Source organism: Palaemon carinicauda, chromosome 42 (genome assembly GCF_036898095.1).
Source record: "Palaemon carinicauda isolate YSFRI2023 chromosome 42, ASM3689809v2, whole genome shotgun sequence".
Taxonomy (NCBI): domain Eukaryota; kingdom Metazoa; phylum Arthropoda; class Malacostraca; order Decapoda; family Palaemonidae; genus Palaemon; species Palaemon carinicauda.
The window spans coordinates 318016-333599 of NC_090766.1; the positions used below are offsets into that span (position 1 = coordinate 318016).

General features: G+C 34.0%; 1 protein-coding gene and 1 long non-coding RNA gene across 4 annotated transcripts in view; both read right to left on the reverse strand.

The window, feature by feature from the left end:
• Positions 1 to 1832: 1832 nt before the first annotated feature.
• LOC137632931 (uncharacterized) overlaps positions 1833 to 15584 on the reverse strand; it is an 81423-nt gene continuing 67671 nt past the window's right edge. The window contains exon 3 of the long non-coding RNA XR_011042143.1: positions 1833 to 2185. This is a non-coding gene — a long non-coding RNA (uncharacterized lncRNA). The remainder of the gene's footprint in view (positions 2186 to 15584) is intronic.
• LOC137632810 (uncharacterized) lies at positions 7233 to 15462 on the reverse strand. Of its 3 annotated transcripts, none has more exons than XM_068364910.1 (3): positions 7702 to 15462; positions 7485 to 7575; positions 7233 to 7349 (listed from the first exon to the last, which is right to left on the reverse strand). In XM_068364910.1, exon 1 carries the CDS (start codon positions 14087 to 14089, stop codon positions 9557 to 9559), a length of 4533 nt encoding a protein of 1510 aa, XP_068221011.1. In that variant the 5' UTR covers positions 14090 to 15462; the 3' UTR covers positions 7233 to 7349; positions 7485 to 7575; positions 7702 to 9556. The 3 variants fall into 3 exon arrangements, with proteins under 3 accessions (XP_068221011.1, XP_068221013.1, XP_068221012.1); XM_068364912.1 differs by having other exon boundaries at positions 7274 to 7575; positions 7702 to 14813; positions 14984 to 15462; XM_068364911.1 differs by having other exon boundaries at positions 7274 to 7575; positions 7702 to 7769; positions 7940 to 15462.

The window sequence follows — 15584 nt, forward strand, 5'->3', positions numbered from 1 at the left end:
ATTATTTCCCTACATTATAAAATTCAAATTTTCAAATATATACACACATATATATATATATATATATATATATATATATATATATATATATATATATATAAATATATATATATAATATATATATATATATATATATATATATATATTTATATATAAATATATATATATATATATATATATATATATATATATATATATATATATATATATATATATATATATAGTGCGTGTGTGTGTGTGTTTGTAGGTTTACTTTGATTTCACAGTGTTTTGAAGTTAAAGCGTTTCTATTGTTTTTTTTTTTTTTAAATATGATTTGAAAATAATAATAAATACTACTATTTGAGTTGCTAATATCTTTTTTCATCTTTTTGTATATCATATGTACTTTGCTTGTTATTTGAAGGTCAATATCAACCGAGCTTTATAAGAATTTCTTTTTTCATCATTACCTTATTTTTGTTGATTTTTGTTCTTGTTTCGGAACAAAATTATTCATATAAGAGTAAGTATAGGGGAAAACCTTTTGACACGGTGTGTAAACTCTACAAGTGCATCTACATACCTGGTTAAAGATCGTTTGGATATACGGAAACCAATCTCTCCCCTTGGGGAAGGTACTCCCCTTCAGTTACTGCACCAGGAATTATAATTCTAATATTAATTTACTTTTGTGGCCCGTGCCATCAAGCATTTCATGTAATGTGGCCCTTGGCATGGAAAAGGTTGGACCACCCTGCTGTGGGCGACCAGACCAGTCTCCTACCATCACCAATTTGCAGTGGCCAGCGTGGTGGTGAAAATGGCCACACCCCCAGGCATAAGGACATGTCTGAGGCCGTTGTCCTGCTGTGGACTAGAAACGGCTGCATTTATTGTTGTTATATATAGATAGCCTTTCGTTTAATTAAATTCATAATCAAGTTCAATTTGCCAGTTCCGAGAGAGAGAGAGAGAGAGAGAGAGAGAGAGAGAGAGAGAGAGAGAGAGAGAGAGAGAGAGAGATTATTTCAAGTTCAAGCAGGAGGTTAAACATTCTTTAATATATATATATATATATATATATATATATATATATATATATATATATATATATATATATATATATATATATATATATATATATACATATATAACACCCATCTTACATAAGGTGCAAACAGCCAAAGTCAGACTTGAGAGGGAGTGGTGGCACCCTCGGTTACCGTTTTCTAGGTCCTATTGCTAAACAGCTGTAAACGATGACTGGCGTCACGTCGGCCCGAATAGGTGTAAGGAAAAAAGTTTTTAGCAAAAAAAAGCAAGCAAGCAAGCAAGCAAGGAAGCTACAATCGCGGCCTTAATGGATGAAATATTATTATTTTCGTAATGATACAAAATCTTCATGTTCCATTCTCATTACTAGACCATAGATTTACAATGGAATTCAATATGAAATTATATTAGGAAAAGAGAGTTGGTGTACATCCCTATGCTCAATGCTGGATTAATTCAACCGTAAATCCAGCGTCTCATAATTAATTTTCATAGATAACCATTGCTTGTTTTACCCTCTTGATGCATCTAGTCTCAAAAGGGATTTTCCTTTTAATTTCATTGATGAAATGCCGTGTCAAAAATTGAAATTTCTTGCGTATTTTACTGCATTCGAACCTCCACAGAATTATTATTATTATTATTATTATTATTATTATTATTCTTATTATTATTATTATTATCAGTAACTAAGCTACAAACCTAGTTTGAAAAGCAAGATGCTATAATCCTAAAGGCTCCAACATGGAAAAATAGCCCCTTGAGAAAAAAAATAAGGAAATAAATAAACTACGAGGGAAGCGATAAAATATTTTATGAACAGTAACAACATTAGGACAGATCTTTCACATATAAACCGTAGAGAAACTTATATCAGCTTAGTCACCATAAAATCGTCCACTGCCAGTTTGAAATCCCCATTCGCGACAGACACAAAGTTACGCCGCACTGAAATTTGTGTTGACTCTCCATTGGAAAAATGTCGGCGTTCAGCTTAATGGTGTCGAAATGGCCATTTGAAAGCGATTCTCCGAACTATTGGCATAATCCGGATCATTGCCGACACACCGGACCAGAGGCAATTAATACGATGTTTTCAGCGGTACTTCCAGCAATGATTTTCGGCTGGCCGAATCCGTTCGAAACAACCCTTGAAAATTAACAGATTTAAATTACAATCTGTACATAAAATTGAGGTTATCTCCAACCCCGTTTGATTCCACAGTTTTCTTAACGTGAATATTTATCATAATTAATATTATCATTGTTGCTACACAAGGAGAAATTAGCTTCCCACTCTAGAAACCATCAGTGCATAAAATTATTGAGGATATTTCTAATGGCGTTTTGGATTCCAACTTTTTTTAACGTGAATAAATATTACAATTGATATTATTATTGTTGCTACACATGGAGAAATTGCTTCCCATTCAAGAAAATCCTGCTAGAATCAGAAGTTTTTAGTATAATAGGTTATCACAGATGAAGTGAAGATGCAATACGATAATAAGAATCGATTCATTTTCGACAAAACAGTTGTGGTTTGTAAACCTATATAAAGCTATTCACTTAAATATATTAAGCATTTATATCAAGTTACTTCTATTTATTTCCAATTCTAAGACTTAATCATAATATTCCCAATTAAGAGATGAGAGCTTTCTCCCAAATGTATTCTGATTCCGATGAAATAAGTATGAACAACGGATAATCACTCTCCACAGACTGTTACTTTAACAAAATCTCTATTTCCAAAAGATTAATCTACTGGAACAACCATTCCAGAGTTGAAATGGTTTTAATGGAAACTTCAATAAATCAGACGGAACTCTTAAAACAACAACGGCATAATAGTGTCAGATATATTTTCTATTCTAAGTAAATCATTCCCTGGTTCGAGTCCCGCTCAAACTCGTTAGTTTCTTCAGTAGCTGCAATCTCATCATGATTGTGAGCTAAGGCTGGGGGGTTTGGGGGAGCCTATAGGTCTATCTGCAGAGTCATCAGCACCCATACCAGGCCCTCCTTGGCCCTACCTTGGGTGGAGAGGAGGGTTGGGCGCTGATCATATGTAATATGGTCAGTAATTTACAAGAACTTAGAGCTGGAAGGGCATACTATTCCTGTCGGAACATCTGTTTCACAGTTTGATAGTTATGACCATTTATTACAGAGATAGCCTTATTTATTTGAACATTATTGTAAATTGCCGAGATTAAATAAAATTTCTTCAATAAATAACGCTAAGTTTTTAATATGGCGTTTTCTAATTTGTTCAATTCATTGTAATTCAGTCTGATTGTGCCTTCATACAATGACAACTTTCCGAGTGTACCAATGGACGCAGGAAATGGAGGGCATAAATTGCAATTTAACATTTTAGCTTTTTTTTGTGGGTAGATACGCATCATGATACAGTATCTTTCTCAGTTAAGTATTAGTTACCATAAAAGCTTCTTTTGAATAAGCTCTGATACTCACATGTACAGTACAACGAATCATATTTTAGTTTTACGAAGAATATTTCTCGTTGTCAATACAGTTTCTTCATTATTTCATCTCAAATGGCATTAAACTTTATTGAAAAAAAAAGACGTGTCAAGTTTTACAATCCTTCTGAATAAATCGTATGGACATGAAATATTAATTATCTGAGTGTCACCTGATACCAATTTTAACACAGGTGTCACCTGATACCAATTTTAACACAGGTTTCCAATTCACAGTCCCTCGTTCTGCTAAAGCCACGCCCAAACCAAACAGAAAAAGCTATGCTGCCTTCAACTGGGATCAATCAAAATACGTAAACTTTGGTTAATATATAACGCTTTCATTACTATAAATCCAAAATTAATCTGAAGTCAATGATCGAGAAAATAAAGGCCATAGCCTACCTAAGAAAAGCCCATCATTATTATTAAAAAAAAAAAAAAAAAAAAAGAGCCGTGACTACCAGAATATAAACAGGATACCTGGTTCTTCTGCGAAATGCATTTCAAAATGAAACCGAATCCTCTTATCCCATAATTCCAACGCAATATTTGAATCCTACCATTTAATGAATAAATAAAATGATAAATGGAATTTTTAATAAAAAAAAACCTCTATAAATGCTAAGTTGTTTTCTTGAAGTCTATCTACAGTGTATTTCGAATTTAAAATGTTCTCAGTATCATGATTCCATATTTTTAATACCTTCTGTTTAAGCACTCGATAATTTTAGCTATTTTATATTCAGAGAGGCGATCACTGATGGTATTTCTTTGGTAGTTCATGTGCCATGAGTGGGATATATCAGGTTTTCCATGAAGCCTCCGGGCTTTGCATACTAAATGCAATAAAACTGACCTCGGATGTATGATATAAATAAACGCACAGTTCAATTTCACTACGCCAATATATACTTTAATTTTGAATATCCATGAGGACTCTAGTATAGTGTGACACATAGACATGTACAGTATATACATACTATATGCATAAATAAACGCACACATATACATATATATATATATATATATATATATATATATATATATATATATATACACTGTATATATATTATATATATATATTATATATATACAGTATATATATACTGTATACATATACTATATATATATATATATATATATATATATATATATATATATATATATATATATCGTAATGTAACACAAAGGACACGTTGCCTACGTAACGTGTAGTACGACACACCCGAATTCGAGTCTCTCTCTGCCACGCATTCACCGACATACCTGTGCCGATGAATTTCACATCAAAGGCAAGAATCGAGGTTGCTGGAGTCGGAGTAGGGAGAGTAGACTGATTCCCGTCGTTCGTATCATAATGTGTTGTTATTTTGCGAATTAGCTTTTTTTTAAGGGGGGGGGGTCGGTTTTTTTTATTTTATATTATGAAAGTGCGGTCTTCTCGAGAAAGCTGACGCCGATATCTAAATATTATTATTATATTGTAAAACAACAGTAAAGTTTTAATGGAATTTACCAGTAAGGGCGAATAACCCTACCAACAGGATAATGCAACTCTGCGATATTCTCACTAAAAAGAAAAGATATATATATATATATATATATATATATATATATATATATATATATATATATATATATATATATATATATATATATACACACATATATATATATATAAATATATATATATATATATATATATATATATATATATATATATATATACACACATATATATATAAATATATATATATATATATATACACACATATATATATATATATATATATATATATATATATATATATATATATATATATATATATATATACCTTTCTGAGGACGTTATTTCAGAATATACGTGGTTTCCCTTGAAAGTCATCCCTACACTAAATCAGGATACACTGGAATACAGCAATATTGCATAGGCTACAAGATTGTGGGTCTTTCAAAATAATTTCAGTCATTCACTTTAGTAAACTCGTGATTTCTTTAAAGACAAAGGAGTTTCACCGTTGGCAATAATGCAATGGTAAATAGATAAAACATAAATGGATAGAGGAGAGAAAGGCGTTAGAAAAGTGCGTTCGAGAAGGGGGTGAATAACGGTTGGAGTTTAAGGTACTGTCAATGAGACTGTGTAGAAATTTAACTATCGATGAGGTTCATTCCCGATCCAGCAGTTAAATGGTGAATGTGGCATTGACTAGTGCTGGCCATCACACTTATGATAAAATGCTATATATATATATGGATCTGGAGAAAGCATATGATAGAGTTGATAGGGAAGCAATGTGGAATGTGATGAGGTTATATGGAGTTGGTGGAAGGTTGTTGCAAGCAATGAAAAGTTTCTACAAAGGTAGTAAAGCATGTGTTAGAATAGGAAATGAAGTGAGCGATTGGTTTCCGGTGAGAGTGAGGCTGAGACAGGGATGTGTGATGTCACCGTGGTTGTTTAACTTGTATGTTGATGGAGTGGTGAGAGAGGTGAATGCTCGAGTGCTTGGACGAGGATTAAAACTGGTAGGCGAGAATGATCATGAATGGGAGGTAAATCAGTTGTTGTTTGCGGATGATACTGTACTGGTAGCAGACACAGAAGAGAAGCTTGACCGACTAGTGACAGAATTTGGAAGGGTGTGTGAGAGAAGGAAGTTGAGAGTTAATGTGGGTAAGAGTAAGGTTATGAGATGTACGAGAAGGGAAGGTGGTGCAAGGTTGAATGTCATGTTGAATGGAGAGTTACTTGAGGAGGTGGATCAGTTTAAGTACTTGGGGTCTGTTGTTGCAGCAAATGGTGGAGTGGAAGCAGATGTACGTCAGAGAGTCAATGAAGGTTGCAAAGTGTTGGGGGCAGTTAAGGGAGTAGTAAAAAATAGAGGGTTGGGCATGAATGTAAAGAGAGTTCTATATGAGAAAGTGATTGTACCAACTGTGATGTATGGATCGGAGTTGTGGGGAATGAAAGTGATGGAGAGACAGAAATTGAATGTGTTTGAGATGAAGTGTCTGAGGAGTATGGCTGGTGAATCTCGAGTTGATAGGGTTAGGAACAAAGTGGTGAGGGTGAGAACGGGTGTAAGAAATGAGTTAGCGGCTAGAGTGGATATGAATGTGTTGAGGTGGTTTGGCCATGTTGAGAGAATGGAAAATGGCTGTTTGCTAAAGAAGGTGATGAATGCAAGAGTTGATGGGAGAAGTACAAGAGGAAGGCCAAGGTTTGGGTGGATGGATGGTGTGAAGAAAGCTCTGGGTGATAGGAGGATAGATGTGAGAGAGGCAAGAGAGCGTGCTAGAAATAGGAATGAATGGCGAGCGATTGTGACGCAGTTCCGGTAGGCCCTGCTGCTTCCTCCGGTGCCTTAGATGACCGCGGAGGTAGCAGCAGTAGGGGATTCAGCATTATGAAGCTTCATCTGTGGTGGATAATGTGGGAGGGTGGGCTGTGGCACCCTAGCAGTACCAGCTGAACTCGGCCGAGTCCCTGGTTAGGCTGGAGGAACGTAGAGAGTAGAGGTCCCCTTTTTTGTTTTTTCTTGTTGATGTCGGCTACCCCCCAAAATTGGGGGAAGTGCCTTTGGTATATGTATGATGTATGTATGTATATATATATATATATATATATATATATATATACATAAGCTGAAATTTGAACAGTCTACAATGGTAGTTAGAAAAACTCTTCAAAACAATTCACCAAATTTATTATAAACATTTCAGAAAAATAAAAATGCTATAAATTGTCTATTTCGATTGCTTGAAGGTGGTTATATCTAGGGGTAATTTCCAAACTACTTTCAGCTTTTCCAACCTCACCTGTATAAACAACAAAAACAAATATATCAAAATATAATAAAAGAAAGGAAATTATATAAATTCAATTTGAACAACGTATATATGAATAAATCGTAAATTGCATATATGATCTATATAAACCTAATAAGCCATTACCGATAATGTTGGAAGTGCTCGCCAATGTAAGAAACAGGGAATTTATCCTCGGACTAAGCCACTTCAATTAAACATATGGATAAATGATATCCTGGAAAATGAAATACATTCAGACATCAAACACTGTCCTGAAGCTATAAATATAAATAATATAATTTTGCATAATGTATTCAATATAACATTCACCCTTCGAATTAAATCTAATATAAAGTCTTACCAATAATATAAATAAGAAAGATGAACGCAGGATGATAACCCAGGACGACCTAGCTTCACCAATTATACCTAAGCGAAAGTATTGTACAAATATCACAATTAGTTTAATAGTACACAATATATATATATCTATCAGAGAGGAAGGAATTTATTTTTGTATTGGTGCTTTGAAGGCTTAAGGCAACGGATAATGATTACCATTAAACATTTAGAAACCCCTAACAATGCTTGGTTCTCACCTTTATCCATGCAAGCTATGAGACGAGTCGAATGCCCTCGAAGTTTAAAGTTTCATGCCGAAGGAAGCTCAGAGTCCAAATTAAAGGAAGTTAGTTCATGTTAAATAACTTCGTGAATGTAGAAACACTTGAATCTCGTAATCCAAACATGGTTCAATAAAATAGCAGCACAGCACAAATTCAATGGTATGAAAATCTTGTAGCACAAATCTAGCAGCTCAAATCTTCGTGCCGAAATACTGCCAGTGAAGATATGGACGGTATGGTATGCTAGGCCAGACTGACTTGGGTATATCCATGAACCTCCCAAGTAAAGAGAAAATGGCGTGATTAGCAGGCTTGTTAGCTAATTACTTAGCTCGTAGTAAGCAAGCAGGACTTAGATGGTACCAAGCATATAAATGTAATTTAACTAGTTATTTTAATAGTTTAAGAGAAAAGTCCTCCTTACTTCAATAAATACATATATAAATATACTAATAAACTAACGTAAGGAATACTAATTTCCGTTTAGTCCACGGAAGAGGATGAAGATTTTTCAAAGGTAAAAAATCTTCATCGCTGTAAATGAACATATGAAATTAGAGCAAAATTTTTCTTGTTCTTTCCTCACTTACCGTAGCAGCTTTTCTTTTAGGCCGCGAGGAAATTTTCTTTCTATCAGCACCAGGAACATTCTTATTATCAGTATTACAAACTACATCATCAGTAGTATTAATCTCAAGGAAAGGAATTATTTGACTTGCATGTAACTTACTAATCTTTTTAGTTTTCCCTTTCAGTACAGTTACTTGTGTCACCTCTCCCAAATCATTACTTACAACTTCGCGAACTAATCCTAGGGGATAATTACTCCTTTTAGTATGTTCCTCCTTCACAAGTACTACATCTCCTGGCTTTATCAATGCATGAGAAACCGGACGATACCTGTCCTTTCGGTCAATAGCTTGATATAATAAATTACCTAAAAACTCATTATGATAAATATTATTAAGATTTTCTTTAACCTTGCACAACCCCTGGTAACTCCTCTCTATGTCTCTGGAATCAAAATCTGGATCCTGTGGAATGCTCTGCAATTCAGGAATCAAATTTAAGGAAGACAGCTCATACCCTCTGATCAAATGTTCAGGGGTGATTGGTTCAGGAAGAGAATCTTCACTATCATTTCTAACAACTTCCTTAAAAGCTATGGGACGTCTATTAGCGAGATGGATCACATTACATACTAAAAATTCAAAATCCGAATAGGATAAAATGTTATTCTTTATTGCTCCAAAAATTAACCTTTTTACCATTTTAACGCACACCTCAACCATAGATCCCAACTGACTAGCACCTTTGGAATATTGTTGAAAGGAAAGAGGGGCAACATTATTTTCTTCAAAATAAAGTAAAGTTTCTGGATCCCTGATAAACGATGTAATAATATTAGCTCCGGCTACAAGCTGCGATCCCTGATCACTAATGCACAACTGAGGGATCCCATACTCCAAACAATGCATCTGAAAAGCTCTTAAAAATTCACTTACATTTAAACTTTTAACTATCTTCATATTAATTGCTCTAGACCAAGTACAAGTCAAACATAATAACCATACTTTATGTGTCCCACCACTAACTAACTGAAAATGGACCAAGATAATCTATAAATATATTGGCAAAAGGTACATTAGGTGGATTACAACGGAAATCTCTATAGGAATTCTGATTAAGTTTAATGCTACGACTATTGAACCGACGGCAATGAACACACTGCTTCAAAGCTTTCTTAACAGTAGAAAAATGTTTGGGTATGAAATAATTTCTTCTTAATTCGGTCAATACGGCATAACTACCAGAATGAAGTAATTTATCATGAGCATTCATTATAATAAGTCTTGTGAGATAACTATCATTAGGCAGTAGAATGGGAAACTTGTTATCTTTGTTTAAATACCACTTCTTAAATTTACTTCTTACTCTAAGCAAACCTTGCTCATCAAAAAATATGTTAAACTTTGTCACAATAGAAGGAATGTCTTTAATAGGCACATTAACTTGACTGAAATATTCAAAAACTTCAGAAAAATATTTCTTCTGCTCAAAAGATATCAATAAACTAAGGGCTTGAACAAAGTAGGGAGTACTAAAATCGTCATTATCACACTTCAACCCTGCTCTAACTTTCCATTTCTGGACACACATCAAAACTCTCCGATATACTAGCACTAGTCTCCTAAAACTGGAAAACCTGTTAATATCAATGAGAGGCTCCGCACTGGACAAAAGCACAGAAAGACCATGGGAACAATTGCTCTCTTCACCAATTTCAAATGCTGGTATTGTGACTGATAGCTCTGGAATATTGGCTTCATCCAAACTAGGTCCTGAAAAATAATTTGAATTCATGAGCTGATTATACGACACACATCTTGTCACCAAATCTGCAGGATTTGCCTTACCAGAAACAAATTTAAAAGTGACAGGAAACATTTCACACTTTCTCTGAATATTATGAATCCTGTTGCGAACAAATGTTGTGTGTTTATTCATTTTATCTAGTTTAGATGAAGATGCATTAAGCCAATGTAAAGCACAAATGGAATCTGTATATAAAGTTATATTCACAATCCGTAGAGGCTTCATGCAATGTGACCCAGATAAGTCATAGAAAATTTCCATAGCACACTCTACTCCTAAACTTATTGCATTTAACTCAAGGGCTGGTATCGACTTGCCATCTAGCTGTTTATTAACTAGCCTATTTTTGGCATGAACGAAGCTAAGCTTATTAGACTCATTATGAAGCAAATAAAGGACACATCCATATATATCACGACTGGCATCTGTAAACACTAAAATACTATATTCACCATTACGAGGACCAACAGATCTAGAAATACGTAAAGGTGCTGCTCTGTTACACTGCTTTGAAATATTTTGCCATTCCTTCTGCAACTCCTGAGATAGTATTTGATCCCATCCAAGTTTCTTTCGACACTGTAATTTATGCATAAATAATCTACACCTGTTAAATAATGGCATATTAAATCCAAAGATATCGAACTGGGAAGCAATAGTTTGCAATATGGACCTTTTAGTCTTAGCTTCAGCATTTAGATTAATGGGCTTTGTAAATATCTCATCAGAGTACCTATCCCATGTTAGACCGAACAGTTTATTTGTTTCAGGAGTGACTACTTTATTCTCTACATCAATTACATCCTGTAAATCCCTATCATTAGTGACAATCTGTTGAACCTTAAAATTGTATGGCTCAAAAATACATGGAATCTGTTTATAAGCCCAATGTAAACTCTCTGAATCATTGAAAGTGACAGCTCCATTATCCATATATATAAGTGAATATATTGAATGCTTCAATTCAGACAACATTGACTGGTCAGATGCTTGTGCAACTAATATGTAATACAGAGATATCATAAGTAAAAATGGGCTGCATCTCAATCCAAACGGAAGCCTAACATTCTTAAATGCAACCAAGGAAAAATCTCCCTTACTAACATTCTTGTACCAGTAAAACAGTAATCTAGCTTGGTCAGCTTCACTTAAAGCAAGCATATTAAACGCCTTCTGCAAATCAAAAACTAACAAATTCTTATCAAACCGTAAATTAAGGAAAGATGATGACAATTTCTGATTCAAAATAGGTCCTGAAAACATACACTGGTTATGTGATAAAGATGTGCTTTTAGAAGATTCCTTGAGATTAGACAAAAACACTACCCTACATTTAGTCGACTCTCTGTCTAGCTTAAAAATAGGCATATGAGGCAAAAAAGAGAAGTAGGGATGTTCAGCCTTGTAAACCTCTAAATCATATATTGGCTCAATGATACCCAACTTAATCTGCTCTTTAAAAGTTTGATCAACTAATTGTAAATGACCTTCATTCTTCCTGAGCTTCTTAAGGTTTGACTTAAGTATGAGCTTAGATAACACCTCATTTTTAGAAAGTAAATGAGACACTTTGGTATTCCATGACAAAGGAACTTCTATCCTTCCGTCAGATCTTCTACTAATCTGTTTTAAGGTAAATTCAGTTAACTTTTCGTCAAGGTCTGTATTAGTTTCACAATAATTCGTTTGATCATAATTCAAGAAATATTTGCACTCAGATTCGAGAATTTGATCAGTGGCACGCTGCAATTGTCCCTCCAAAATATCACCTTTATCATTAAGGACTGAAAAAAATGTATTAGTAGTAAACCCTGATAGGCAATTTTCTTCCAAAATATCAACACTATTGCTAAGAAAGAAAGAATTGCTGTAAACATGGATATTTGAACAATTAGCTTCCTTACTTACTGATAAACAAGCTCCCAATCCCCCATCTGTACCTCTGAAATTGGCAAGCAAAGCTTCAATATTACCTGTGAGCATTATTCCTACCTTAGATTCAATGTACACAGAAGGACTCACATTACCAATCAGTATCTCTTTTCCCGTTAAGCAACTGAAAGAATCTGTGCCCAGCAAAAGATGCACATTATCAATTTTCCTCAAATTACTATTCAACAATTTATCAGCAAGAACTAACCCTTTACTGTGCACAGCTTCAACAAGTTCACCAAGAAAGGGTAACTCCAAATTAATGCTTATATCCGGAACCACAATTGCCAAAATATGCTCTACTGAATCTCCAATCCTAAGAGGCATCTTAATAACTTTAGTACAGTACCTTTTACTCTCATTAAAGCCCTTGACAGTGAGCTCAATGTTTGAGTGAACAATTTTAAAATTGTGCGAATTTGCTAATCTAGCAGACACAAATGTACTCTGAGAACCGCTGTCCTTCAAACCCCTATAGACACTATCATTGCCCTCAAGAGAAAAAGTAAATGTGGGCAATATGGAATTCGTCGAGTACTGGTGTGTTACAGCAACTCCACTGCTAGCCTCCTGTTTGGCATTAGAATTAAGTTTATTAGTCCGAGATGATCCATCCCTTGCAGATTCTGACACACAAAGGTAACTCATGTGATAACCATTACAATTTATGCAACGCTTTTTAAACCTAAACCTACACTCGCTAGACGTATGGTTTAACATTCCACATTTTACACAACCTCCGAAAGACTCAATTATGTGAACTTTTTCTGCAGGAGTAGAGAATTTCTGACATTTATTAACATAATGATTAGTTTCCTTACTATCACTTCTACTACAAAGGAGACAGTTTGGTACAGAAAATTTACTTTCCATTACTTTAGTTTTAACGGCCAAACTATCAGTACTGTCTTTAACAGGAGTATTTCTGAACTTATTTCTAAACTTAATCTCTTGAGGAGTTTTACCTTTAGTACTTTCGTACCTCTCACTAGCATTAAAAAAATTATCGAGAATATCATCCAAAGAGGGGTGAGTTTTCGTGGTGATTTGAACCAAGTGACTCTTGAAATTATCATTAATTCCAAGCCAAGCAAAAAACCTTGTAAACTCATTAGCATCAATTTTTAACGTCCTAACAGCCTCACAAATAGTTCTCAGATTTGAGATATATATGAAAGGATCATCCTTCTCTCCAAGCTTAAGATTCAACAATTTCTGAATGGTAGAATTTATTCTAGCTTCTTTAGAAGCAAAAGCTGAAACCAACAACTCCTTGGCATCTTTATAAGATTGCTTGTCAGCTTCTAAGCTATACAACAAATACTTAGCCCTACCATCTATTTGCTGTTTTAGTAAAAGCAATAAATCCCTATCTGGATAACTAAATGCACTGGTTGTGTTTTCAAACTCGGTTATGAACCTTAGAAAATCTTCCCCTTCTCTACTACTAAATTTTGGAAGAGGAGCTGTGGGCTGCTTAAGCAAGCTTCTAGCAGTATCAGTTACATTAGAACGAGGATTTTCAGAAACATCAAGCAAGGGCAACAACCTTTCAATTTTATCCAAATAATCTTGACATGAATTTAATTCAGTTTCCAAATCAGCCTCAACTACAGTTTCTCTATTAAAAAATTTCTCAGCTAGAATCTTACTATCGAGATCAGCCAACTTTTCCTTATAGTGTAAGAGAATAGCTCTCTCAGACAAACGCTCAGAAGGATTAAAGGAATCATAATTATTAACATTATTAAAACATTTAGTGACCTTTTTCCTAATAGTCTTCCGCTGACCTACAAATACCTGTAACTTATTCATAATTAACAAAATATAACGAGCTAGAAAAGAAAATTAATTATTGGACTCTGAGCAACCCTCAAACACAAGAATTTTACTCCGGCAAATTCAGCTGTCTCCATCAAAGCCCCACGTTGGGCGCCATAAGCTGAAATTTGAACAGTCTACAATGGTAGTTAGAAAAACTCTTCAAAACAATTCACCAAATTTATTATAAACATTTCAGAAAAATAAAAATGCTATAAATTGTCTATTTCGATTGCTTGAAGGTGGTTATATCTAGGGGTAATTTCCAAACTACTTTCAGCTTTTCCAACCTCACCTGTATAAACAACAAAAACAAATATATCAAAATATAATAAAAGAAAGGAAATTATATAAATTCAATTTGAACAACGTATATATGAATAAATCGTAAATTGCATATATGATCTATATAAACCTAATAAGCCATTACCGATAATGTTGGAAGTGCTCGCCAATGTAAGAAACAGGGAATTTATCCTCGGACTAAGCCACTTCAATTATTAAACATATGGATAAATGATATCCTGGAAAATGAAATACATTCAGACATCAAACACTGTCCTGAAGCTATAAATATAAATAATATAATTTTGCATAATGTATTCAATATAACATTCACCCTTCGAATTAAATCTAATATAAAGTCTTACCAATAATATAAATAAGAAAGATGAACGCAGGATGATAACCCAGGACGACCTAGCTTCACCAATTATACCTAAGCGAAAGTATTGTACAAATATCACAATTAGTTTAATAGTACACAATATATATATATCTATCAGAGAGGAAGGAATTTATTTTTGTATTGGTGCTTTGAAGGCTTAAGGCAACGGATAATGATTACCATTAAACATTTAGAAACCCCTAACAATGCTTGGTTCTCACCTTTATCCATGCAAGCTATGAGACGAGTCGAATGCCCTCGAAGTTTAAAGTTTCATGCCGAAGGAAGCTCAGAGTCCAAATTAAAGGAAGTTAGTTCATGTTAAATAACTTCGTGAATGTAGAAACACTTGAATCTCGTAATCCAAACATGGTTCAATAAAATAGCAGCACAGCACAAATTCAATGGTATGAAAATCTTGTAGCACAAATCTAGCAGCTCAAATCTTCGTGCCGAAATACTGCCAGTGAAGATATGGACGGTATGGTATGCTAGGCCAGACTGACTTGGGTATATCCATGAACCTCCCAAGTAAAGAGAAAATGGCGTGATTAGCAGGCTTGTTAGCTAATTACTTAGCTCGTAGTAAGCAAGCAGGACTTAGATGGTACCAAGCATATAAATGTAATTTAACTAGTTATTTTAATAGTTTAAGAGAAAAGTCCTCCTTACTTCAATAAATACATATATAAATATACTAATAAACTAACGTAAGGAATACTAATTTCCGTTTAATATATATATAAATATATATATATATATATATATATATATATATATATATGTATATATATATATATGTATATATATAAATATATATAT